Source organism: Eumetopias jubatus, unplaced genomic scaffold (assembly GCF_037043125.1).
Source record: "Eumetopias jubatus isolate StellerSeaLion01/CBP00866 unplaced genomic scaffold, mEumJub1_p1.0 scaffold_15, whole genome shotgun sequence".
In the NCBI taxonomy this organism is placed as follows: Eukaryota; Metazoa; Chordata; class Mammalia; order Carnivora; family Otariidae; genus Eumetopias; species Eumetopias jubatus.
In genome coordinates this window covers 6,254,388-6,282,034 of record NW_028274821.1, presented here as the reverse complement: position 1 = coordinate 6,282,034, position 27,647 = coordinate 6,254,388, and the positions used below count along the sequence as shown (strand labels likewise).

Here is a 27,647-nt window from a genome sequence, read left to right as displayed (position 1 = left end):
CCTGCACAATCAAAGACAGAATGTGGAGACAAATGTGGATATTGTCTTTGTATATAGAAATAGAATGCATTTTTAAACATTCAGTGCAAACAAAGCATGTTGTTGATATTTTTAAAGCATCTTCATTTTACCCTGTTTTTGATGATCAGGAAAGTTAACTGGAAATTGCTCCTTCGCCAGGAAATAACTAACAGCATTTCAAGCCCAGTTGTAAGAAGCTGGAATCTATCCTCCTTTTAAGATCAGGAAAAACAAAGATCATCTCTCTTATTTTAGGGGGCAAAAGTGGAAGTGGGATAAGCAGAGGTAGAGTGAAGAGTGGTATTGATACCAATGAACAAAATTAGATACAGGAAGGGGAGTTATGACTACACTTGCAAAGAACCCTTGCTCAATTTTTCCTTAAAGATCATGCCATCAGTTTTTAAAGCTTTAGTGTGCACATGAGCCACCCAGGGATGGTGTTGAAATGTAGACTCCCAGGACCAGCCCCCAGAGAACTGGATTCAACAGGTCTGTGGCAGAAACCTGAATTCTGTATTTAAACACCTACCCCAAGTCAACCATGATTCAAGTGAACCTCGGAAACAGCATGTCTGAGAAACAGCACATCAGCACTGATGAGTTTTTTCCTCTAAAAATGAACAGAGTAAGAGGGGCATGAATAGGAATTAGCAATGGTGAAGATGATCTGGGCATCACATTCTCTACCTCTGGCTTCTCACTGGTCCTCTCCTATCTTAGCACTTCTCCATCTACTTTGCCCAAATCGCAAAATCAGGATTGTTTTGATTTTCGTATTTTTTTAAGGTTTTTAATTTTAATTTCATTGTAGTTACATACAGATTTTCATATTTTTTTTGAAGTGGTAAAATCTCTTTTTTTCTAAACATGTCCCGTTTTTCTATCTCCAGGGGATATCAAAAACTTCATTAAGAAGCTTGATAAACTGGGGCTCCTGGGTGGCTCAGATGGTTAATCGTTTGCCTTCGGCTCAGGTCATGATCCCAGGGTCTTGGGATCCAGCCCCTCATCAGGCTCCCTACCTGCTCAGTGGGGAGCCTGCTTCTCCCTCTCCTTCTACTGCTCCCTCTGCTGTGCTCTCTTGCTCTCTCTGTCAAATAAATAAATAAAATCTTTTTTAAAAAAAGAAGATAAACTGTATGGGAAAAATGAATGGCTGAAGGGTGCAAACAGGTGGGTAGGATGAACAAAATCAGCAATCATCAGATTACTAATATACAAATCAAATATGTAAAGCAGCAAGCTGAGTAAATACTTTCCATTACCATCATCAACTTCAAAGAAAGGCAAATTCTATTCACTCTCTGCCTTCTCTGTTGATCATTATGTAGACCCCGGACATTGCTTTGATGAAACAAACAAAAAACTAAACACCTAAACAAAAAACTAAAACTAAAAATGTTTAGTTTTAAAAGTTTTTCATAGATCATAGAGGCCATCTAAGAAGATATTACTTAGTCCTGGCTACTACTCAGTAAATTGGTTGCTCAGGATAACTCAGCTAGTCAGTGGCAGGTGGCTCTAGAGTCAGTTTTTTCTGACTTGATTGTCATGACCACACTTGTAGGTCATGAAATCAATGTCCTCGGTCTTAACTATCATTTTTAGAAAAATGAAAGATTAAATAGAAAATACCAGAGGGGCTAAAGTTGGGATAACACTGTTGTATTCCACTATGTGGCCTTAAAAAGAGATTTGAGGGGTGCCTGGGTGGCTCAGTCAGTTAAGCATCTGCCTTTGGCTCAGATCATGATCCCAGGGGTCCTGGATCAAGCCCCACACAGCAGGCTCCCTCTCCCTCTGCCTCTCCCCTGGCTCATGCTCTCTCCCTCTCTCTCAAATAAATAAAATCTTAAAAGAGAGAGAGATTTGAAAGAGGGAGCATCTCAGCTGAATCCAAGTCTATTTCAACTTTATTGAGGCTTAAGAGAATTTCATAGTCGCTACCAGATTTTTAAGGCAGTATCATCCTCAGTATTTTTACAAGTAAAAAAAAAATATGTGATAGTCTGAGAATGTGAAAATTCTTACTTGGGAAGCAAATGCCATAACCAAGCCAATGGACATCTCAATATTCATTTGCGTCACGCCGTAGTTTGAATTGCAGCTGAAATGAATAAGCAGGAAAGTCAAACAATGAAGACTTCAGTTTATCAATTTAAAATTAGAGAGAGGAGGAGGAGAAAGAGAAGAAGGAAGGAGAAAGAGAGGGAAGCACCTAGAAGTCCAACAGTGGGGAATGCTTAAGTAAATTATGCCATCACCTTCTGTGTGACTCATGGTTTCTGGCTGGGTCATCCATTGATCTGGAGTTATCACTGGAAGGGTTTTCTTAATCGTCACCTGGAATGTGCTAACCTAATCTGGATCCCAAAGACGGCAAGATAGCAGGGTTCCAGAGCATTCTGAAAAGGTGTAACTGGTGATAGGAAGTTCTTTTGATGACAAACAGTTGAAGTTTCATTATGTCGAGGAACTTTGAGGAAGTCCTCAAAATCCACTTATTAAAAATATATTTCTTATTATAGACACACCTACTTTCTAGAATAAAAACCAAAGCCACGTGGAGCTGTCATCATATTTTGTATATATTGTAGAATTATATCAAGTTATGTCAAGATGTTCCCTCATCTTGTAAAAAGGTTTTTATCAGAGGGGGGCACCTGATGGCAGAATTTAAGGTGTCTGGATCCTGAAGATAAAACTGTCTGAAATCCTTACGGTAATTAACTGTACACGTCTGAAGTTGGTTTGTTTTAAACCTTTGTTTTTAAAAAATATGAGATGTTGGGGTACCTGTGTGGCTCAGTCAGTTAAGTGTCTGCCTTCTGCTCAGGTCATGATCTCAGGGTCCTGGGATCAAGCTCCAGGTAGGGCTCCCTGCTCAGCGGGGACTCTGCTTCTCCCTCTCCCTCTGCCTGCCACTCTGCCTACTTGTGCTCTCTTTCTCTCTGTCAAGTAAATAAATAAATTTTTAAAATAGAGGATGGTGTTTCCTTTAATCCTTGAAGCTTTTCTTTTTAAAAGTTGATTTACAAGAAACCGGAATGGTGAGTTTCACTTTCGGTTTCCTGAATTTTTCTTCCAAGGGCAGCGAGGAGGGAAGTAACTAAACCCCGCTGCGGGGCTGACCCGGGCGGAGCGGGCAGTGGGCGGGGACGTCGGCCCCTCCCGCCGCCGGCTCCTTAGAGTGTCCCCGGGCCGCTGCCCTGGCAGCCTGCGCACAGCGTGCCGAGCCTCCGCGCCCGCCGCCAGTCCCCCCGCCAGCAGGTAGGGAGCGTCCTTCCCTCGAGAGGTGCCTGTGGCCACCTTGGGTGGCACTTTAAAAAGCAGCTGGTCTCAGAAGACCTTTTCTTTGGGATGGAGAGAAGAGAAGGGCCAGGGAAAGCGCGGTGGTTTCACGCGGCAGTAGAGCCGGTACCCGTGTAGGCTATAATAGGAACAGCTGAGACGTTTGACCTTTCTTGGGGGGCGGGGGGGATTCGGTTTTGCTTAATATCAGTTTTGTAAGTATGTGTTTCTGCACGTTCATGAAGGTGGTCCTGAGGTATGCAGCTGGGTCTAGAGGGAATTCCTAGGCTGGAGGTCGAGCGCCCGGGTCCTAGTTCACCCTTAGCTGCTCTCTAGCAGTACGCTGAGTAAATCATCACGCCTGCGGCGTCTCCTAAGGCTCCCTCCTGTAAGTAAGAGCCAGGACACCCCAACCCTAGCTCTTTTTGCTTTATCCCTCTGGGGACCTACAGGAGTCCTGATGGAGAAAGACCATGGTCTTTTTCTTATAATACAGGTAGCGTTTCAAGTATCACTGTTTCACTTTGTTTGCACCTAAAAAAATACCTTGTGTGGTTTTTCTATGGATTATTTTGTTTTTTTAAGATTTTATTTATTTGAGAGAGAGGGGGAAAGCACAGAGGAAGAGGGAGAGGGAGAGGGAGAAGCAGACTCTCCACTGAGCAGAGAGTCCGATGTGGGACTCCATCCCAGGACCCTGAGATCATGACCTGAGCCGAAGGCAGACGCTTAACCAACCAACTGAGCCACCCAGGCGCCCCTCTATGGATTAAATAGTCTTCTAAAATGTGGTGTATATTTTTTTTAATGGCTGCATTCCATGGTACAAAATTAATACCCCATGCTGGACATAAAGATTATTTACAGTGGTTAAGTGTCTTAGCCATTTAGTGAACATCATTGCTTGTAAATCTCTGGGACATTACTGATTATTTCCTTCAGATAAACTCTTTTAAGTTTAACTACTTAGGCAAAGAGGGAATATTTTAAAAGGCCTTTTGGTGCAAATTGGAAATCACCTTCAAGAAAAAGCCAGTTTACATTGGCAGTTGCCAGCAGTTTTTAAGAACTATGATAGTCTAAAGAAAAAAAAAAATCAGCCTTTTTCAGTGGAATAGAGTAGGCAGAGGTTACAGGAAAGTAGTTAGAGTGTAGTCTTAAAAGAAGCCACTGAGATAGTGCAGGGATTTGAAGCCACCTGGGAAACATGTAAGAATGTCTCAGGGTGACTGAGGAGGGGAAGGAGTTTGGCACAGGTTCTAGTTGGGTTTAATAGATCAACTCTCTTGATCTATTAATGGGGTGGGTTTTCATCTTGGAGATACATTGTTGAACTCTAGGAATTTTTTTTAATCAAATTATAGTTTATATATGTCAAATAAAAGTCAAAGGAGACCCTAAACCAACAGCTATCAAGACACTCCTTGTTCCTACTTTTGAGAAAGGAAGCTTGAATTCTTTTGCTGTCTTTACCTCCTACGCTTGCTACCCTTGGGAGATAGAGAAGTACTACCAGTTGCATAGTGTTATAATGAGTTCCCCAGGGACAAACCTGCTTCTCCATCCTGAATGAACCATCATTTCTTCCCTAGTTCACGTTTCCCTGCTCTTTGAATGCTCTTGTCTGGGAATCCAGGTATACCATTATATAGTTTCTGACTTGAAGATGTCAGTGTTCTCTTAGACCAACTGCCCTGATGTGGGGTTTAGGGATCAAAGACCACCGTTATTCACATAGTCTCTCTTCTTTTTGTCCCCACACTAATGACAGCTGTACTCCAAGGGAAGGAAACCTTGGGAAAAGGTGGTAGCATGAGGAATTAGGTAAATACCAGGTCTAACCCATCAGCTTCCAGTAAACTTTATTACCCCTAAATTTTTAACCAAATGCTGTAAACATTGGCAAAACTGCTTTTAACCTATGAATGGATTTTATTTCTCTTTGTTTTATTCAGCAGTTCTTTGCTTGGGTATCTTAAGGGGTATCTTACGTTTTCTTTTGAGCAATAAATATATTTCTGTTTATTATATTACAGTATTTTGTAATTGTTGTGTAAGCAACTTTTGCCCAAGGAAAGGTCAGGGAGATAGCTTCTGCATCCTCATTTTCAACAGTCTTCATGTTCTCACGGGCCTGTGTGAGAATAGAGAGAAAGGAGAGAAATAGGAATTATGCACCTAACACTAACAAGAGAATGATGACTTATTTTACTTTATGGTTTTTTATTTTTACCCATATATGTATACATGAACATGAAGGGTTCATACAGATTGATAAGAAACTAATAAGATAAACATGCCAAAAAATGATGAAATAATTCACAAAAGAACCAAAATAACTAACAAACCCATGAAAAATTCAAATTATAACTTTTCAATAATCAAATTAGAAAAAATATTTTTAAAACCATACCCAGTAAAGATACAATGTAACTGGTACCAATTATCCACATGTATCAGGAACCAGGAAGATGTTCTTTCTCCTTGATCAACAATTCCACTTGCGGAAATCTGTCCTTAGGGCCTGGCCTGCAGCCTGGCACACAGTAGGCACTTACCGAATATTTGCTGAATACACAAATATGTATGATATTTTTAAAACTGGAAACAATCTTAAACCTAACAATAGGGGAACTAAACATTATGGGAACACTAAAATACTTAGGAATATCATTCAGTAAAATGGAAAACATTGTAACAGTCAATGAAAAGATGAGTGTGAAATGTATGATAAGGTTATAATTGTTTTTACAAAGATTCACAGGGGGAAAGACGAAGAAAAATGTATACTGGAATGCTCACAGTGGTTACAAGTTTTCTCAGCCTTGGCACTGTTGACACCTAGGCCTAGACAAATCTCTGCTGTGGTGGCTGTCCTACACATTGTAGGATGGTTAGCAGCAACATGACCTTTACCCACTAGAAAGTAGAAATCCTCGCTCCCACCCCACTGCATTTTGAGAACCAAAACTATTTCTAGGCATTAGCAAATACTTCCTGGGTTAAAGTAATGGAATAGTGGGTGATTTTTCCCCTTCTTTTCTCATTTTCTATATTGTGTTTCTATTACTTAAATAATGAAGAAAAACATAAAAATAAACAAATATCATTCTACCTCAACTCTGATGTGTGAGTTTCTAGGGTTCTTTCCATTCTACCACTCTGTCTCCCAAACGTTCTGCAGCTTAGCAAGGTGAAATGGTTCACTAAATTTGTTTTTTTATTTTTTTCTACTAAGAGGAAAATGTATCTATTTGAAAATGTGGACTCAGAAAAGCAACAAAGAAATCATTAACAATCTCCTCTCCCTTTTTTTTTTCCTCCCATCCTTTCTTCCTTTTAAAAATTATTTAAAAAATGGGGCATCTGGGTGGCTCTGTCAGTTTAGCATCAGACTCTTGGTTTAGGCTCAGGTCATGATCTCAGGGTCGTGGGATCGAGCTTCTTTTGGGGCTCCTCGCTCAGCATGGAGGCTGCTTGGGATTCTCTCTTTCCATCTCCCTCTGCCTCTCTCCCTGCTCTCTCTCTCATAAATAAATAAATCTTTAAAAAATTATAAAAAAGTGAAAACCTGCTTATCATCCCTCTGATTTCACTCCTAGAGATAATCACTATGAGCATATTGGTATGGATTTTTCTGGACATTTCCTATGTCTAAACACACAGATTTTTCTTCCTTTGTTTTTAAACTAAAGTAGGTTTCTACATGTACAGCTCTGCAACTCACTTTCTACATCTTTGCAAAATCAATACAATTCTGTCCTTAGTGGTATTACATTGTAGGACTATAACAACATTTATTTAACTAGTTAGGCTATCTGGAATATTCCCAGTTTGTGGCTAGAATTATCAATGTCATCACTTCACATGTATTGTTTATATATATGTTTTTGTTTTTGTAGGATACATTTCTAGGAGGGGAAGTGAAAGCTCATATATCAAATACATTTAAAAATTTAGTGGAGATTGTCAAATTGCCTTCCAAAAAAGGTTATATAACTTCACATTCCTACCATTCCTACCTACCCCCCAGTGAGAAAACCCAGTTGTTCATATCTTTACAAACACTAGGAATCTTTATAATTTTGGTAAGCTAATAAGTGAAAAATAGTACCTAATGTTTTAAACTTATACTTTTTAAAAAATTGAGATTGAGCATCCTTTCTGATGTGTAGATGTTGTTTGTATTTCTTATTCTCTGAACTGTATGCTAGAACCTTTTGCTCAATTTTCTGTTGGGTTGTGTGTGGTTTTCTTACTGATTTTGTAGGAGCTCTTTATATATTAGGAGCATAAATCTTCCATCTTATATATGTGTAGCATAGATTAATAGATCATTGATGAGTTTCTATATATGTATACAAGAGGTCAAAGAGACCTTAAGAGGGAAAACGGACTTCTCAAAGTGTGTAAATATATGTATAACACAAGAGGGAAATGTGTTAATAAAGAAACAAACTGAGGGTTCTCGGGGGAGTGGGGGCGGTGGGTTAGCTTGGTGATGGGTATTAAAGAGGGCACGTATAGCATGGAGCACTGGGTGTTATACGCAAACAATGAATCATGGAAAACTACATCAAAAACTAATGATGTAATGTATGGTGATTAACATAACATAATAAAATTTAAAAAAAAAGAAAATAAACAAATTTGCTGAAATGCAGTATAAATCTTTATTTATTCCCCTGCTTGAATATAAGGTCCAAAATGAGAGTGATTTTTCTTTCTTGTTCACTGCTGTATTCCTAGTACCTAAAACAGTGCCTGGGACAGAAGAGGTGCTCAATCAATGTTTGCTGAATTAAAGAATTGGTAGAATTTCAAGCAGAATGACAAAATGAAGAATAGAATCTAGGCAGATACCCCTAAAAGAGTGGCTGTAAGTCATTCACACCTTAGTCTGAATTGGTCAAATTAAACTGTTTCTCCTTCTCACTCCTGCTGCTAGTGGAATCAGTTTATTGAGAGAATAGGATTTATAACTTGGAATAAGCCAAGGACAGAAGAGTAGATTTCTGAAGGATGGCACCTGCGGGAAAAGGGGCATAGCTGGGATGGTGGTACGGGAGGCTTGAGTAGTTAAGGATAGGATGAAAATATTCAGAGGCAAGGGTGGAATAAAAAGCATTAAGAGGTGGGAGATATGAAGTCAGGTTGTCCTTGCTTTGAAATTTTGCACAGTGCAGGTTTGGATTTCTAGATATGCTCCACTGCAGAAAAAACATGAAATAGTTGAGAGGATTTTAGTGCGATATTTTCTTCTTGGCCTCTTTCGAGGGTTCATTATAAGTTTTTTTTCAGGCCTTGTAATTACATTTAAAGATTCTCATCATAGTAACTTTTTTCCGCTTGGCTTTATAGGACTGTGGGTTATAAGTAAAGGTATTAAACTTCTAAATTCCATGCTGCATTTCCACACTAACCAATCAGTCATTTTTCTGGTTATCAGAAGACTATTTCATTTAGAACTGCCAAGACCCATAATGTCTGGATGTTCAATTATTGAATAAAGCATTTTTCTTTTTGCATTTTCCATAATTAGGTCACTCGAGAAAGATGAAGATATTTAGCCTCTTTGCATTCATGGCCTACTGCCATTTGCTGAAAGGTAAGATACCAGGTCCTTTCCTTAGGTTCTATATTTTAAAATATTTTAACTCTAAGTTAAAAACTACAATAATTACTTAAGATGGATGTAAGTTTTTTTGTAGAGAAAATATTCTGTTTTTCCTTCTGTATCTCATAAACCCATTTCATTGGACGAAGATATAGGGAATATGGTTAAACTTAAAAGAAAGAAAATTAACCCATTATCTACTTGTCCATTACCTGTTATCCATTTCCCAGGGATAATTACTGAAACTATCTGTAAATTTTTTGAGGAGTTTCCCATCTTCTGAAAATTGGTCGTCTTTCTCTTCAGCATTTATGATCACAGTTTCCAAGGACCTGTATGTGGTGGAGTACGGCGGCAATGTGACCATGGAGTGCAAATTCCCGATAGAAAAACAGTTAAACCTGCTTGCACTAATTGTTTACTGGGAAATGGAGGATAAGAAAATCATTCAGTTTGTGAACGGGAAGGAAGACCTGCAAGTTCAGCACAGCAGCTACAGCCAGAGGGCCCAGCTGCTGAAGGACCAGCTCTTCTTGGGGAAGGCTGCGCTTCAGATCACAGACGTGAAGTTGCAGGATGCTGGGGTTTACTGCTGCTTGATCGGCTATGGCGGTGCTGACTACAAGCGGATTACTTTGAAAGTTCATGGTAAGAATACATACAGGGGAAGAGGCCCAGTCTTTATGAAAACCATAACCCAGTGCTGAGCACTTTTCCTTCTTGGAAGTCCACCTTGCTCTCCACAGTGGCAATCTGCACATTCATTCATTCATACACCCCTCCAATGAGCATTTCTCAAACACTTCCTCTTTGGCAGTCCCTGGAGATCCAGAGCCAGACATGGTAGGACCATATTCCACAGTATGTTCGGTTCTGCTAAAAATAAATTCTTAGTCTTTACTTTTTTATTCTAATGAAAGTGATACATGTACTTGCAAATCATTCAGACAGTATGGAAGGGAATAACATGAATTACAAAAGTGTCCTTCCCCCTTCACTGCCGCCTTCCATGGCATGTCAAGTTAGTAGCCACTGTTTGTGTGTCCCTCCAGGAATTTTTTCATTCAACTATAATTTTTAAAAAATTGTATTAAGCCTGCCATCATTTTTCTTCTTTTATACCTCTCTATGTCAAATCCAAATTAATAGAGTAAAAACAAACCCCACTGTGAGGTTCACATTCAAAAAGGCTTGAAGTCAATCTATAAAGGCAAAAAATAGTATCAAACATAAAGGAAACTGTTCTTTAGAGACAGTATAAGCTATGCTCACTGGGCATATATTCATCTTGAGAATCTACACCGCTGTCATCTTGGAGTTGTAGAGGAACTGTGAGTATCAAATTCCCAGGTACTGACCCACAAATATGTCATCAGGTCACCTGCGTTCAAAGTTTTGTGTTGCTACTAGATAAGAAAAGGAAAACACCTTAGCTGACCCCCTCTACTTTCACTGTTAAGATTCACAGAATTGAGAGATGAAAGGATCCCAAGTAAGAGCAGCTAATCCAAACTCCTGAAGAACAGAAATCCCCCTAAGGGATCTTCTGCTCACATTCTTTCCACAATGACACCCGGTCACTTGGACCTCCCTTCCATAGCCTTTTGAAATTATTGTCTGAAACTGAGCTGATATCTACCCTCTCTAGTCATAGTTTTGGGATTATCTGCCTGCTTCTTTTGTTTACATGATGACCTTTGAATTTGTGATCAGAATCCAGTCATCACTCCTTGTTCTTTCCATTCTGGCTTAACTACCTTCAATCTGAAGATCAATATTACAGGTAGAAGAAGTTTACATTTATCATAAAGGGATAAATGATCGTTGTAAACTCAGTCAAAATTTTAGAGCAACTGGGAGAAATGCATCTATTTTAATGGCACATTACTGGGTTTCTGATTCTGGATCAATTCATGCTACTGTGGTCAAGAAGATGTCACTTGTATTGGGAAGTAGATTTAATTTCCATTATATTTTGCCGTATACTTCTCCAGAACAGTGATATTTATGAAAGCAAGCTGGTGGGATCCCAATTTGGGATTTTTCAACTTTTCTTCAGCCATCAGCAAATATCAGGCACTGACTGTGTTTCATGACCTTAAAGAAATTATCAACACTTAGCCCCATGAGTGACCAGCATTGCTGGATCCGGGCTGGGGAGGAAGAACGTAAGCCTGGCAGTCAGGTGAAAGGAAGTATAGAGTGTAAGTTTCTGCTTCTAGAAGAGAGGGTCTCTCATCAGCCCTCAGGGAGTATGCGAAGGGTAGGACAGCTGTCCTGTAACAAGGAATGGTGTTCCTTCAGGTCCTCTGGGCTCTGTAATGTCCGCTGCGGATCTGTGATGTCCCTTGTTGTGGCTCAACACAGTAGGAAACATTTGGGCACTGAAGGTTTTTCCAAGAAGGGGTTCCTGATAGAGCAAAGCAGATGACCAGCCAGATTTGAGGATCTGATTTGTTTTGACCATTTCGTTTTATATTATAAATTACTAAATTGGCATCCTAGTCCCAGTCCGTTTTGTGGTCATTTGCACACAGTGGTCTTGGGTGTTGAGTTGAGCTACACTGAGAGCAAGCCAGCCACCAAGCTTCGCTTGCGTTGAGGCGGTGTCACCAATGGAAATGGTCCTCTTGCATGAGCTTCACACTCAAGGAAGTACAATTCCTGAGTCACCTCTCTATGCAAATGATTTCACAGTAACACTTCTCTTCCCATCACGGCAAACATGTGGTGGCACAGCTTCCCCACAGGGAGTTTACTAACCATGGGATTTTATAGGTGAAGCATTTCAAAACTGAAATGTGTTCAGAGTTTAGTTTTGGATTAACTCAATTATTATTATCACTGTGGGTATTATTGCACCTTTCGTGTTTATCAGTTTAAATATCATACTCTCAGGCATCTGACTTCCAATTGAGAATGCTGTTTTTCCTTAATCATCGAACCTAATAGTGAGGAAAATGAAATACCCATTTATACTTTAAAGACTTTAAATGGGATTAGGCAACTGAAAGAACGAAGTATTGCATAGCTCTCCTGATAAAGCTAATTTGTTCATATGAACCCAGGATTAACTGCCATCATTCTCCACTGACACCGTCTCTCCCTGATTCACCAGCCAGCCTCTAGATTTTTTTCTATAGTATTCTTTCCCATCTAATGAATCATGTAACCTGTTCATTCCCATCTAACACATATAAATGCACCTGTTTTATTATCGCTCTCCTCTTTCTTGAATATACACTCCACAAAGGCAGAGATTTTGGTCTGTTTTATTCACTGCTCTATCCCTAGGACTTGGCATACAGGAGGAGTTTGACAGAGCACACAAAAATTTTTGTTGAATGAATGAATGAATGAATGAATGAATGAAATAGTTCCTCAAATAGGATAGGGTAAAAATTTTGAAACATGAACAGGTTTGAATATGTGAAAACTTATTTTGAAGTCTGTTCCTGAGGAATTGCCAGTACTTTCTGAAGACTATTACATGAGTACACTTAAGTGGTAGTAGTAAGAAGAGGAGGGGCAGCTCTAGTAGCAATCATAGTAGTAATTAACACTTACGTAGTACCTATTATGTGCCAGGCCCTGTCCTAAGCATTTGGCCTATACTAACTCATTTAATCCTCAATGACTCTATGGGGCAGGGGCTTCATTTCTCTAAGATGCATGTTTTCACATTTTACTGTCTCTGTATCTAAGTGTGTCTTTCAATAGATGGCATCTTAGATTCAATGATGTGTGTGGTGTTATTCTCATTTTATGAAGGATTAAATTGAGGCCCAAAGAAATTAAGTAATTTACCCAAGTTCACTCAACCATTAAGTGGTAAAGCCAGGTTCTGAACTCAGGTAATCTAGTTCTGAAGTCTGTGCCCGTAACAACCAGGTTTTACTCCCAGGATTTATACCTCCAGAGTGTGTATGAAGTTGGATATTGACTTTAAAACTACAGTGAGCTCTTCTTAGTCTTGATGTGACCATTGGATTAGCACATGTGTACTCTATATCTAGTAAACCAGGAGTCTGCAAATGTTTTTGATAACCTGCTCCATCAGTAAAGCATGTTAGCTAATACGTGTGTATTTGTGTGTGTGTAGTTAGAAGGGATATACTTGTGCTACTGTAAAGGATATAGCATAAGAAATTGACATTTTTAAAAGGTAAAAGAAGTTGAACATCACTAACTTCGTATGGTTCAAACTAATGCATTGTACATTCTATAAATGTATAAAATAGAAATTTTTAGAGGTAGAAATAAAACTTTAATCATATTTTAATGCCTTGTTAATTATGATGATTCACTATCATTAGCTAATACTTCAAGGTGAAATTCATTGTTAACAAAGGTGGATGGTCTTGACAATCTTGAGTTTTTGGTTTGGTTTTTGTTTTTAGTTTCAGGTGTACAGTATAGGGATTCAGCACTTCACACAGCAGCCAGTGCTCCTCACAAGTGCCTTTCTGACTCCCCATCACCTCTTCAGCCCATCCTCCCGCCCACCTCCCTTCTGGTAACCATCAGTTTGTTCTCTACAGTGAAGAGTCTGTTGCTTCATTTACCTCTCTCTCTCTTTTTTTCCCCATGCTTATTTGTTTTGTTTCTTAAATTCCACATATGAGTGAAATCATATGGTTTTTGTCTTTCTCTGACTATTTCACTTAGTATTGTACTCTCTAGCTCCATCCATGTTGTTGCAAATAAAAAAGATTTCATTCTTTTTTATGACTGAGTAATATTTCCTGTGTGTGTGTGTGTGTGTGTGTGTGTGTGTGTGTTTATATGCACATACATACCACATTTTCTTTATCCATTTATCAGTCAACGGACAAATGGGCTATTTCCATAATTTGGCTATTGTAGGAAAACAGTATGGAGGTTGCGCAAAAAGTTAAAATAGAACTACCCTGTGATCCAGCAATTGCCCTACTAGGCATTTACCCAAACGATACAGAAATACTGAGTCAAAGGGTTACATGCACCACAGTGTCTATAGCAGCATTATCTACAATCTTGAGGGTTTTTAAACCAACACCTTATCAGGTCCAATTAGGTACTTATTGTTTTAACTTCATAAAGTGGTGGTAAAAAAATTGTCCCTCCTGCCACTTCCTTGTGGTTTGTGCTTGAAGTGTTAGTATTCCATCCTCAGTTTTGTTGTGGGAAAATTTTTAATTGGTGGTTCATTTTGTAAGCAGGTTAGTCTAGTTAAAATTAAATAAGAGAATCTGGAAATCTGTAATAAGCCCAAAGGAGTCACTGTTCTCCTTTGGTGTTATAAAATTTCCCTTTTCCCCTAAGACCCTCATATGGCATACAAAGTGAGGCCCATTGTCAATTCGTAAAGTTTATTAAGCTTAGATTATTTCTTAATTATTATGATAAAAATATATAAGTGGAAGTTCTAATATTTTCTTCCAGTATCCCAACACATGTGCCCTACTTTAGAGACTAGAATAGTGGATATCTAATCAATGAGTAGAACTATTCCACTCATTTATTGGGCCCTGAGAAGTATACCACATTTATACACATGCTTAGGCATGAAGCAACATTCCCCTTTATTATTCCGTTAAAAATTTTAAGAGTAAAAAAGCAAACATTTTACCTTTAATACTTTACCATTATCTGTGATTTTAGTCTTGAAAACTAAATTGCCCAGAAATCAAGCTCTGTGCTATGTGAACCAGACACTGTTACGGTAATACTCTTTCAGGAAGTATAATCAGTGTATTTATTTTTTTAAAAGATTCTTAAATATAACACATACAAGGTTGAGGACTCAAGTACTCACATCGTTATTTCAGACTTGTTTGATTCTTAGTGTTTTGTATTAAATCTCTGTGAATATATCTTACCACAAAGCCATTGTTAAACCTTTTGTAAAGGAATGGAGAGTCAAGGCTCTGGGTGGAACACTGGTGGTTACACTAAAGTAGTAGGAGTAAAACAAAGATTATACCAATAGAATAATGACATGTTACCATGCTTGTCATGAATAAACATAAATAAAGATCTTAGGGATGTAAATGCATTAAAATAATCTACTAAAATAGTACACGTGGTATCTTAATCCTAAAAGGTCCCAAACCAATGAGCTAAATTTTAATCGATGATCTAAAATTTGAACTTTCTTTGAGTATAATAATTATTTAAATGACTTATTCAAATAGCCAGCATAAAAAAGTTCAAAAAATAAGTATCATAATGTGGTATTCTGGATGAGATCCTAGAATAGAAAAAGGACATTAGGGAAAAAAGTGAAATGGAACGAAATGTGAAGTTTAGCTAATAGTAATGTGCTAACATTGGTTCCATAGTTATGACAAATGCACCATGGTAATATAAGATGTTAACAGTAGGGGGGAACTGGGTGATAGGTATGGGGGGACTTTCGACTATCTTTGCCATTTTTCTGTAAATCTAAAAATTTTTTTAAAAGATTTTATTTATATGGGAGAGAGAGAATGAGAGATAGAGAGCACGAGAGGGAGGAGGGTCAGAGGGAGAAGCAGACTCCCCGCTGAGCAGGGAGCCCGATGTGGGACTCGATCCCGGGACTCCAGAATCATGACCCGAGCCGAAGGCAGTCGCTTAACCAACTGAGCCATCCAGGCACCCCGAAAACTATTTTGAAGTAAAAAATAAATTCAAACTTTAAAAAGTGTTATCCAGGAGCACATACCAGTTTTTATAATGATACCGTATTCTTTTCATACTTAATTTCTGATCATTGACTCACAGTTGGAAAAGTGAATGGCACATGAAAATCAGATTTTCTGTTTATTAAATAAAGTCTAAGAAAACCGTGCTGGGCAGCTGGAGAGGTTCATGTTACGAAGACAGCATTACAACAACAAAAAGAAAATATCCAGGAATAAATTTAAGAAGAAATGGGTTGGCCCTATGCAAAAACTATAAAGCATTATGAGAAAGATACAAGGACTTGATTAAATGGACAGACATATTTTATATTTGGATAGAAAGACTATTGGTTTAAAGATGACAGTTCTCTTTAATCTGTGCATTTACTTGGAGCCCAATAAAAATAGCAATATGATTTTAGGTAGTTGTTCCTTTGAGCTCAAACGTAGCCCAACTATGAACGGGCGAGTTGGAGCAGAGCTAACGGGTTCCTCACTGCTGAGACATCTGAACATCAAGCTTATTTCTCTGAGAACCCGCCTGAATTGATACTTTTCCTAAGGTAGACAACACCAAGCCACGTATCTAGTTTTGTCCTAAGTGAAAGCCCTGACTTCTTTTTGCTCATGACCTAGCCCCATACCGCAAAATCAACCAAAGAATTTCTGTGGATCCTGTCACCTCTGAACACGAACTAATGTGTCAGGCTGAGGGTTACCCTGAGGCTGAAGTCATCTGGACAAGCAGTGACCATCGAGTACTGAGTGGCAAAACCACCATCACTAATTCCAACAGGGAGGAGAAGCTTTTCAATGTGACCAGCACACTCAGAGTCAACACAACAGCTTACGAGATTTTCTACTGCACTTTTCGAAGATCAGGTCCTGAGGGAAACAGAAACAATACCGCTAAGTTGGTCATTCCAGGTAATATTCTGAATGTCTCTATTCAAATGTGCCTACTGCTGTCCTATGGCCTCTAGCATGGTGCCTGTTCATTGTAGGCATCCATCATTCATTGAATAAGTGAATGCATGTATAACACTATACAAAATGCTTCTTCCTCTCCATCCAAGTCCATATTGCTGTTTAATAAACATTCAGCAAATATTTATTGAGTATGCCCTATGTGCCAGGCAGCAGGGGCTCATAGAAGAGTAAGACACTGTTCACACTCTCCAGGAAACAGATAAGAAACAGATAAGGCAATCCCATCCCATGTAGGAGATGGTCTGAGGAAGACTCAGCTCAGGCAGTGTTTCAGGAATCCAGATCCCAGCACATCAGAGCTGCTCCTCTCTTTCCAGGGTTTCTGTGGTAACAAGCAAATGGAACGTACCCCATCTGTCCACCCGACCCCCAAGATAGTCTATGACATTTCAACACAAAGCGGTCTATCTGCTTAGTGTGTAAGACATAAGGTTTTGGTCCCTGCCTAAGCTCCTCAACTTCTGTGTGCTTCACTTTCCCTAGTTATAACAGTTATAAACTATCGGGCAAGGTTACCATAGGGGCGAATGAGCTACAGCATATGAAAATGATTTGAGGCTCTTGCCTGCACAGACTCAATTATTTTTTTTCTTACTACCCTACAGGAGTGGGTACGGTGGGCTGCATAGTCTGATGAGAGGCTGAGACCTTTAGAGAAAGTGAGGCAGGAGAGCATGATGTTAACATAAACCCAGAGGTGTTCTGAGAGGCACTTCTCAATGCCCCCTCTTCTAGTAGATGTTGCCAGTATAGCTTCAGCTACTTCAGAAAAAACAACTAAGAACTTGGGTGGAAAAGTCAACCAATAGGAAAAGGCAATACAGGATGGTCCCATGAATGAAAAGAGTAAAAAAAAAAAAAAAAAAAAAAGTCGAGAAACTTAAAAAGATGCTCTTACTGGGTTATGAGTCACTTTGGTAGCTAGGGCGGCATTCATGGGTTCCTGCCATTTAAAAGTTGCTTTATGACAGCCTATCTGTGGGAAGACTTAGGGTAATTCACCTAACTGCTTGGGGTCTGTTTCCTCATCTATCACCTCGGATTTTTTTTTAACATCTTGCCTGCCTAAACTGAACTTATTTTGAGATTGAAATAAAATAGATATAAACAGGCTTTGTAAACTGTAAGCTACCAGAGGAAGGCTGACCACTGTTGTGGCTTTAAAGCTTGAACGATGTCGTCAGGGATCGTGACCGATGGAGGGAGGAGGGAGTTAGCAGTCTCTGAGCATCGTGTGCCAGGGGACCCCTTTTCTTCCTTCATGGAACCACAGACAGATTGGTAAGAAGTACCCAGGATTCGATGTCCTGAGATGTTCAAACTGAGAAAGAAAAGATAGCAAGCGATGGCCCTGAATCATGGCCACGTACACTAGGACTAGGAGGTGGAAGCTCTTGGGCAGGACCAGTTGGCCTTCCTGTCCCATCTTTACCACGTACAACAGGCCGCTAGCTTCTAGATTAAAGAATGCAAGAGAGGTCACCGAGCCTCCCTTTTAGGACTGAGCAGCAACTACCTGTGTGTGATAAGCACTTCACAAATACTGGCCTCCCAATAAATTTATTATCATTTCCATTTTGTAAGCAGGTGAAAGGATTTGCCTGAGATCTCAAAGCTAGTGAGTGGCAGCAGAATGTAACCCCAGCCCATCTGTCCAAAGCCTGGGCTGCTTCCCCTTTTCTGGGCTGCTCCCGTTTTCCTGCCAGCATCCCACCATTCCAGCCACTCACTGTAACCCAAAGCTAACCGAAATTCAACTTCAAGGATGATTATTCTCTTGACCCCTTCCCATCAAAATTTCATCTTTGGTTTCTTTTTGTTTTCTTTTGTTTTTCAGAACCCCTTCCAGTTCCACCAAATGAGAGGACTCACTTCGTGGTTCTGGGAGCTGTCCTGGTGTTTCTTGCTGTAACCCTAGCAGTCATCTGTCTAAAGAGAAATGGTATCTCCTTTATTGCAATGGTCTCCACTGGGCATATGGGGCAATGTAACGGGGCTGCTACTGTTCTCACGGCAGCACTTACAGGCAGAGCCAGGGATGCTCAGCCTTCTGTAATGTGCGGCTCAGTCCCACGTAACAGGGAACTCTCCTCCCCAGAATGCTAGTGGTGGCCCAATCAGGAAACACAGATTTATAAAATGCTGCCTTCCTATTAGCATTCTCTTCTAGGGCCAACTTTCAATTATGCAAAGTGGGTTTCAGCTATGCTACCATGTGAAACTGTGTCTCATCTCTTACTCCAGTCATGTTCGTTTCATTGTCCCGCAGCATAGCTTATATTGGAAGGTGGCAGTGAACACTTGTAGGAGCATTTCCAAGGGGGTGACAGTTGGATCGTAGCTGCAGGGAAACCTGATTTGCCTTTGCAAGGTGGCACAAAGACATTCCACTATTCAATAGCAATGACAGCAAAGCCCAGCAGGATTGCTGGGTGAAGATCATGTGTGGGGGGTGAGAGGTGGGAGAATGGGTATGTACAGAGGGTGAAGAAGACCAAGCTCCGTACAGTTTCTTTCCATCATGCAAATAACCACAGACTTAGAGTAAGGGACAAAAAGCGAAAATGCCTGTCAGCTTCAGTTGAATTTGAGTCTTGCATTAGTTGCACTGTTATATTGAGCTGGTTTCTGGGCACCCTAAGGAATAAAAATAGTTTTTTTCTGTAGAGCGGTGATGGTTTTACCATAGAGTATTTTACAAGATTTCTGGCTGAGGGTGCTATATAGTTTTCAAAGTAATTTCCATGTGTTTATTTCTCTATTTGCCCATGGGAACAATTAAAGCACAGGAAAATGCATCTATTCAAATAATTTCCTCCCCTTTTAAGATGATTCAAAGTAGACATTTCCCCCAGTACTTTGAGAAGTATAGCAGGGGATCCAGTGATGATCTGTGTGTAGAGTTATCTGAGGTCAAATAGGGAAGTGGAAGATGGAAGGGAATTCCAATGGTGGTTGAAAAATTCCCCACAGCCCCTTAAAAGGATGGGTGGATCTGGGAAAGTGGTGTAATTGAGTAGAGGTCAGCTATTTCTAAAGAATAGGTATTTAACAGAACTGAGACAATTAGCCAGAATACAAAGCTCAAGGTCCAATGATAATGATGATCCTGAGATGGAGTTGATTTGTCCAAGGAAGTAACTCTTGCCAACTTGCATTTTGAATATTTCCCTATGAAAAGTAATTAGTCATCATTAGGGATGTATAATAAAGTGCCTCAGTGTATGGTCTATCTTTGAGGGAAGGATGGAGAATTAAAAGTGTATATTCCTAAAGAAAATCTAGGAGTGGGGCACCTGGTTGGCTCAGTCAGAAGACCATGCGACTCTTGATCTTGGGGTCGTGACTTTGAGCCCTACGTTGGGTGTAGAGATTACTAAAAAAAATAAATAAAAAATAAAATCTAGGAGCAAAAGCATATGCCCTAAATTGTTGAATTGACCTCAGGGGTTGGAACCCATGGAATAAATTCAGAAGTCTACCAGATTTCCTAGGGGATTAAAAATGTTTCATAGGAACTTGGAATTCAAACTTGAGTCACTACGTGGGATGTAGAGTTGTGTTACATGGGAATAAAAATGACTTTTTTTTTTCTCAAGGGAAAATGATGGATGTGGAAAAATGTGGCATCCGAGATAGGATCTCAAAGAAACAAAATGGTAAGAATATTAGCAGGGGTTAGGAAGTTGAAAGTTTTAAAAAGAAAAAAAAGTTAAAGTAATAAAAAGGAGAAAGCTATCAACCATAATCTCTCCTCACTTTGAAAGAATGCTGGCTCTTGGAGCTACTGACCCCTCTTTGCCTCACAATTCTAATATAAGAACTCTCCCCATAGTCCAAGGAGATTTAGAGATGGCCCTGGAGTGTAGAGTCGTGAGCATCTTTGGGGATGGGGGAGGAAGCATCTTCTCTCTGCTAGATTTATAGCTCTGCATCCTAACAGCTCCCTGCAAAAGGGGACTAAGTTGACGTGTGGGTGAGTAACGTAGATAGATAGAGAGAGAGAGAGAGAGAGAGAGAGAGATAAAACTTGAGTAGCAGGCACTATGTTAACTGCTTCATATGCAGTGCCTCGTTTAATCTCCCCCCAACAAAATCAAAGAGATAAATACTAGGATATTTCCCATCTTACAGTAGAAAAAACCAGAGAGTCAAGAAAATATATATCAAATTGCCCAAGGACTCATACCTGAGAGAAATCAGGCTTTGGAGCCCACTAGCCTGACTATAGAACTTTACTCTTAACTTACCACTTAAATTCATTTCACCAAAAATGTGTTCCTTTATAAGAGGTGAGAAAGACTTTACCCACCTGACTGAACTAAGAAGAAAGTTATATTAAGATTTCTAATTCTTTTTAATGCAGTTAGAAACCAAACTTCACAACAAGCCCTAATTTAAAGTAATCTAAGTAGTTTGGATGAGCTCAGGCAGGTTTCGTTATGTGGTCAATTCCATTCAACTGTTTTATAAAACTAAATAGTGAATGTTGTTTGGAGTATCCTAGGGTGGCCAACCATCTCTCTTGATTTGCCCATAATTAAGGGGTTTTTCAGGACATGGGACTTTCGGTTTTAAAACCAGAACAAACCCGGGCAAACCAGATGGTTGGTTACACTTTATTACATAAAGATAATTTGACCTAAATATAATCTGCGTCTCTCTCATTGCAAATATACTCTGTCATCTAGCAAATATGAGTTGTGTTTGTCATTATCATTCTCCAGATATACAATTTGAAGAGACATAAACCAGCACTGAAACTGCTGATCTTAAAGCAGGGATTCTCAGCCTGTGCTCTGAGTTTGGCAGAGCTACACATGACCAGAGCAGTGCAGTGGGCCAGGCAAGCTGCAGATGCTGTAGGACTGACCAGATCCAATCACTCGGCAGTGGAAGCTGGGAGAGAAGAGGAGAACAAAGCAAGAAGGAGCAGAGCGGGTAGCCTGCAAGGAGACCTTGGTACTTCAGAATGACTGGGAGACCCATGGGCGCCTACGGGACAGAGGAGGGCTGCTTCTGAAAGATGAGCCCCCACACAAACTGTCCATCGCTCATCCTAGGAAAACAAGTTGAGATTCCCTGATGTAATGGTCAGTTCCTGCAGAAGTGCCCTTTGCCTTCACTCAACGTCGCTGTTTGTCGTCTGTATGACTGAGAGTCCCAGTGTTGCAACCGTATTTAAGTATGTTATTTCTATTTATTTTGAGTCTTTGGAGTCTTGTCACGTGAGTGTGGTTGCGCATGATTTCTTTGGAAGATATATTGTAGAGGAAGTTAAAATTTTGTCACAAAGCTAAACTTACTGCTTAGTGAATTGTGCATGTTCAATAAAATGTGTAGCACTTATAAGGTGCTTATAAGGTCCTTGGTACCCTCCACAGCCACCAGGACATAGGAAGCATAGAGAACAGGCCCGGGGTTTGTATAGGATATTACCTTGTTTAACCCACCAGTACTCTCTCTGCCTTGAGTAATCTTACTCTCAGACCCTACGGTAAGGTATGTTACTGCAGTATCTGTTCCATTTTAAGTACCCGTGTCAACAACGATGGGGTGTCCTACACACGGAATCTCATTTAATGCCTAGGGTAGCTGTGTTGTGGTAAGCACCCTTTTCAAACCCATTTCACAGCTGAGGGAGCAGAGAGCTAAAGCAACTTGCCTGAGTCAGTAAGTAGCAGACCTCAGATTTCCACAGCTGTCACCCGCAGTCCTTTTAGAATAAAGTCTAGAGCTGTGTTTTGCTTTAAGAAATTCATTCAGAAAACATGTAGGAAGCACCCATGTCAGTGTGCCAGGCAGTGATTGAGCAAGACAAAGAACCTCTCTTCCAGGAGCTCATAGTATCATGGGGAGATTGATAAGGAAATTCATTATTACAGTTCGGTGCGGTGTCATAGCATAAGGTGTCGGAGGAGAATGACGACGTGAACAGGAGAGTCTAGAAAGGCTGCCAAAGGGAGGGCATGCCCTGGACAGCCCGGCAGTGTGTTCCCTGGAAGGTGAAAATAGATTTTAATCAAAGTGATTTTAGTTTATGAGGGTAAGTCAGTATCTTTTAAAAATTGTGGAAGATAACTCTTGAGTTCCTTTTCTATCATTATATTTGTGTCTGATTTATTTGCCTTTGCCATGCAATCTGATGCTTATGTGTATGGTGTTGGTATTGTTCAGCAGTTCTCTCTTTTTTTATTTAAGTGCTGCTAAAGTTTGAATTCAAAGCTTTCCATGATTCAAAATTCAGAAGGTCCAAGAGGAGACATTAAAAAGTCCCCATTCCATCCTCCTAGCCATCGGATTTCCTTCCCAGAAGCAGCCACTCTTGTCTTTTGTTCTTGTAGTCTTCTGAAGATAGTCTATGAATATATGTAGATATATAAAGTATATTTTTTATTCACATAAGTGGTAATACACTATTCGCCTGCTGTGCACTTTGCTATTTTTATTTAATGTATTATTTCTTACCGGACCATTGGAACAAATGTAAAGTTGCCAGAGGCCAGGCACTGTGCCTTGTTTATTTCTAGATCAGCATTTCCATAGCCTGTTAGTATCTTTTATAAGACTTAGTACATGCTAAATATGTACTTCATCGATGCTTGGACAACGAGCATTTGTTGACTTACTGCTCTATGACTGAGTTTGGATTTGGTTTATTTTGCATTTCCCAAAGTGAGACCGTTGGGTTCTCCAGGGTACACTGGCTCAGCCTAGTCCTAAAGGCTGACTTTATTACTAATTCTGCATGACAGAATCATGTCTGGAACTTGTGTTTTTTCCTACCTGTTTTCTCTTGAGTAAAAGAACTGGGCTTTGATATTGCAGTTGCGAAAAGACAGGGATGGGTTTTTTGTTTTTGTTTTTTTGGAAATTCCAGTAATGTACCTTGACTCTCGCCTCTGCTAGAAAAGGCCGTGAGCTGTGCCTGAACCCCTTAGTCAGACCAGTTCTCATCACTACATAGATCTAAGGTGTTGCATTTCAAAGGCTTTGAGGTTCCCATGCCTCCCAGCGTATTCCTGCTCTCTTGGCCGTTGACCTGGATTATCGACAAAGAAAACCTTTGTTTTGCCGCATGTCAAGGCTGAAGAAACAGAATCTCCAACAGAAGTCTTTCTGTTGTCTTTTCACACACGTTCGTCTGTACGGCATCCCTTGTTTGTGTGACGTATAAGGAGCATTGTGGCTGAGCGGGAATACAGTCTATTCACTCCATTCCTAAATGTCAATGCCCTCTTGCGGTGTTGGATTTGTAAGGCACTTTATCTCCTTGTCTTGTGTTTCACTCTAAAGGACATGCAGAGAGGATATTTTGTTCTGCATTTTAATTTTAATTGTCATTGTTTACACCTGCATTAATTTAATAAAATATTCTTATTTATTTTGTTCCTTGGCGCACCAGCATGTCCACTGTCTTGTTTTCTAGGCTTTATAAAACCACACCCAGTTTAATGTCCCAGTGGAAAAAGTTACTGGGAATATCTGCAGCTACCTTCCTAGTTCTTTACTTCATGGTTGCTGTTTATGCAACTTACTCTTAGTTCTGTGCGTTGAAAAATACCGAAAAAAGTATTTTCTTCCAAAAGAATGTATTGAAAACTTTCCTTCCCCTCTTACTCTGTAGCTTCTTTTAAGACAATACCAAGAAAAGAGTCAAAATTGTGTTGTACAAATTGGAGACCTGAAGGAGGGGGGTGAGAGAGGAGTGGTCCCCAAGACAGCTCTGCGGCGACAAAGGGGCTTTCCTCTCAGGGAGGACTGTTCTCGGGTCGGTAAGCGTCGATGTGCAAGCCGATGCCCATCAGGCTGGACGTATTCCAGTCTTCACATTCTGAAAAGGAAGTAAGATGTCTAGCATGAAGTCAAGGAGAGCATTAAAGCCTGGTCTCGGGTGGGACCATAAAAAGACGTGTGGTTTTAAGACAAACATGACAACATTTACCATTCAAGGAAGTGTAGGACTCTTAATTGCTGAGTCATCAAGCTCACTTTAAAGAGACTTGTGATCATGTCTCTGAATCAGACACTCAAAAGGTGATGATGACTCTTCCTAAGAATATATGTTGGATTCTAGATGTTTTTAAAGACAGAGTATCAGTATCTTTGTAGAAAAGATACTGCCTAACTGAAGACATGCTACATATATTCAAGAAGAATTAAGTAATAATTCAAGTGCTAGGGAATATGAGAGTTTAAGGAAAATGTCTCAGGACAGTGAGAAGAGAGGACAGCAAATGTTATAAAGTAGGGGAAGGAGGAAATCCCAGGTGCTAGGAGACTCGCCAATGAGGCCAGATTCAGCGTGGACCTGGGGGAATGGAGAGGACACCTACCTCTGATGGTGTGTGTTTTTAGTCCATGCAGGCTGCTATAACAAACTACCACAGAGCAGGTGGCTTATAAACAACAAATTTATTTCTGACCTTTCCGGGGACTGGGAAGTCCAAGATCAAGGTGCCACCATGGTTGTATTCCGGTCAGGATCCTCCTCCTGGTTTGTAACTGGCACCTCCGAGCTGTGCCCTCCCATGGCGAAAGGGCAAGGGATCTCTGTGGGGTCTCTTTCATAGGAACACGAATCCCATTCATGAGAGCTTCACCCTCGTAATATAAGAACCTTCCAAAGGCCCTATCATCTTAATACCATCATCTTTGGGGGTTAGGATTTCAGGATGTGAATTTGGGGCAGGGGGACACAAACACTGAGACCATAGCATGTGGAGAGCAGCTTTTGAAATCATATTTATTGGGGCGCCTGGGTGGCTCAGTTGTTAAGCGTCTGCCTTCGGCTCGGGTCATGATCCCGGGGTCCTGGGAGCGAGCCCCGCATCGGGCTCCCTGCTCAGCGGGGAGCCTGCTTCTCCCTCTCCCACTCCCCCTGCTTGTGTTCCCTCTCTCGCTGTGTCTCTCTCTGTCAAATAAATGAATAAAATCTTAAAAAAAAATCATTTATTTATATTTATTACAGGGTAAATGTAATGATAGAAGAAAATCTGTGATCCCTTACATTTTAGTGAAAATGTAAATTGGTGCAACCTCTGAAAAGAATAATTTGACGATATCTATCAAAACTATACATGATCCAGGAATTCCACTTACAGAAATTTACCCTACAGTTAGAGTCTCACATGTGAAAGAGGACATATGTGTAAGGATTTTCATTGCAGCTTTGTTTATAATAGCAAAACACTGGAAATAACCCAAATGTCCATCAATAGGGAACTGGTTAAATGAATGGGGCGGCAGAATCCAAACAAGAGAATACTATGTTAGACAGCTACATAAACAGATAAGGAACTTCTTTCAGTACTGATATGAAACAGGTCTCTGAGATACATTTATTGTTAAAAAAGAAGGTATAGGAGAGTGCAGTATGTTCACTTTGCACATTATATTAATAATGTATACAACGTTTATACTATGGACACTTCGCTCGCTAGGTACTTCGTATGTATAAAATGTATACTTAATTTGTATATTTTATATGTATATAGTATATTATATCCTTCTAGATATAAATTTTGCATTCTTGAAAGGGAAAAAATGTAGATACACATTTGCTTGTACATGCAAAAAATGTATATCTGAAAGGATGCATAAGAAGATGGGGTTTTTTTTGAGATTTTATTTATTTATTTGAGAGAGAGCATGAGCCGTGGGGAGGGGCAGAGGGAGAAGCAGACTCTGACTCTCTACTGAGCAGGGAGCTCAATGTGGGACTCAATCCCAGGACCCTGAGATCATGACCTGGGCCGAAGGCTGACACTTAACTGACTGAGCCACCCAGGTGCCCACACAAGAAGCTATTCAGACTGGTTGCTTTTGGAGTGGCATATTGGGTTCCTAGTAGGAGACTTTTATTGGTAGGACCTTTTGACTTTTGAATCCTGTGAACATGTTACCTATTCCAAATAAATTACAGTTTTTAAAGTCTGAGCACAATTATTTGCCTTCCAGGAACTGTCAACTACTTGTAAAGAAATGATAACTCATTAATGTATAAGACCAAATATAAACATCAGAGGTGAGGGAGTTTAAACAACTAAATTCAACCACCCCTGGATTTTTAATGTGGACTTGAACTCAACTGGACTGAATTATTTTCTTTCATTTACCTTTTCCCTATTTTTTACTGGTTTCACTCCCAGTATAGCCTTAACTATGGGGAAGCGTGATCAGTTTATTTATAGACTCTGATTTATGCACTGTGGATTTGGATTCACATGATAATAAATGATACTATTATAAAAAATGAAGAGACCAAATCAACTCTTGTTTATGGTGCCATAGATACAAAATATGCTTCCGTAGATATGAAATAATGAAAACATTTGGACCTTGGGGAAACTTGCTAGAATGATCCTAACATGTATCCAGGCTGAGAACGAGTTTTAACCCAAGTGAAGTTTTTGCATAACTGCAAGGTAGAAGTTTGGCCAGCATTTTTGGGGTTATTGGTGACTATCAAAATCCCCCAAACTTAGGCTTCCCCTTTCAGCATCTTGGCTTCTCCATGGGAAGCTTTGGCTATCTGCCTGAAGATCAGCAGCCCGTCTTTGACAAGACACAAAAGCTGTTTTCACCTCAACGCTCTGCAGTTGTGAAAAATGAAAAAAAAAGAAAAAAAAAGGCAAGATCACGGAGAAGTTACTCAATAGACAACAAAATTTACATAAGTGAAACTGATTAGAAGAACTTTTTGGCTGTGAGAGTTAAAAAGCCACGTCAAGCCTGAATAATGAAAAAAACTGCTGTCAGCAACAACAAATGACTGACAGTAGCCTCTATCTGTCAACCAGTTCTCTTAGCAAGGTTGGAATAAGTTACAAATGCTAACATATATGAGATCAAACAAAATGGTCTCCTTCTAGGACATTGAAGAGGCTCAGGGACTTTAAAACTGGATTAAAATGATTCAGGCATCCAGGAGAAAACTGAAAAATAAGGATAAAAACAACAAACCCTGTTGGTACCCACCACTGTTCTAAAAGTTGCTTCATTCTGGGTGACTATGGAAGGTAAAAAAAAAAAAAAAAAAAAAAAATCTAGCTGTACTGAGAAATGTACACATATTT

The 27,647-nt window shown here is 39.8% G+C and overlaps 1 protein-coding gene across 2 annotated transcripts; it reads left to right on the top strand.

Moving 5' to 3' along the window:
• The first annotated feature begins 3,204 nt into the window (after nucleotides 1–3,204).
• On the top strand, nucleotides 3,205–23,970 carry CD274 (CD274 molecule). Of its 2 annotated transcripts, none has more exons than XM_028117331.2 (7): nucleotides 3,205–3,294; nucleotides 8,858–8,923; nucleotides 9,239–9,580; nucleotides 16,216–16,506; nucleotides 18,407–18,511; nucleotides 20,169–20,228; nucleotides 21,297–23,970. In XM_028117331.2, exons 2-7 carry the CDS (start codon nucleotides 8,872–8,874, stop codon nucleotides 21,317–21,319), a joined length of 873 nt encoding a protein of 290 aa, XP_027973132.1. In that variant the 5' UTR covers nucleotides 3,205–3,294; nucleotides 8,858–8,871; the 3' UTR covers nucleotides 21,320–23,970. The 2 variants fall into 2 exon arrangements, with proteins under 2 accessions (XP_027973132.1, XP_027973133.1); XM_028117332.2 differs by lacking the exon at nucleotides 3,205–3,294 and adding an exon at nucleotides 3,559–3,703.
• Nucleotides 23,971–27,647: the final 3,677 nt, after the last annotated feature.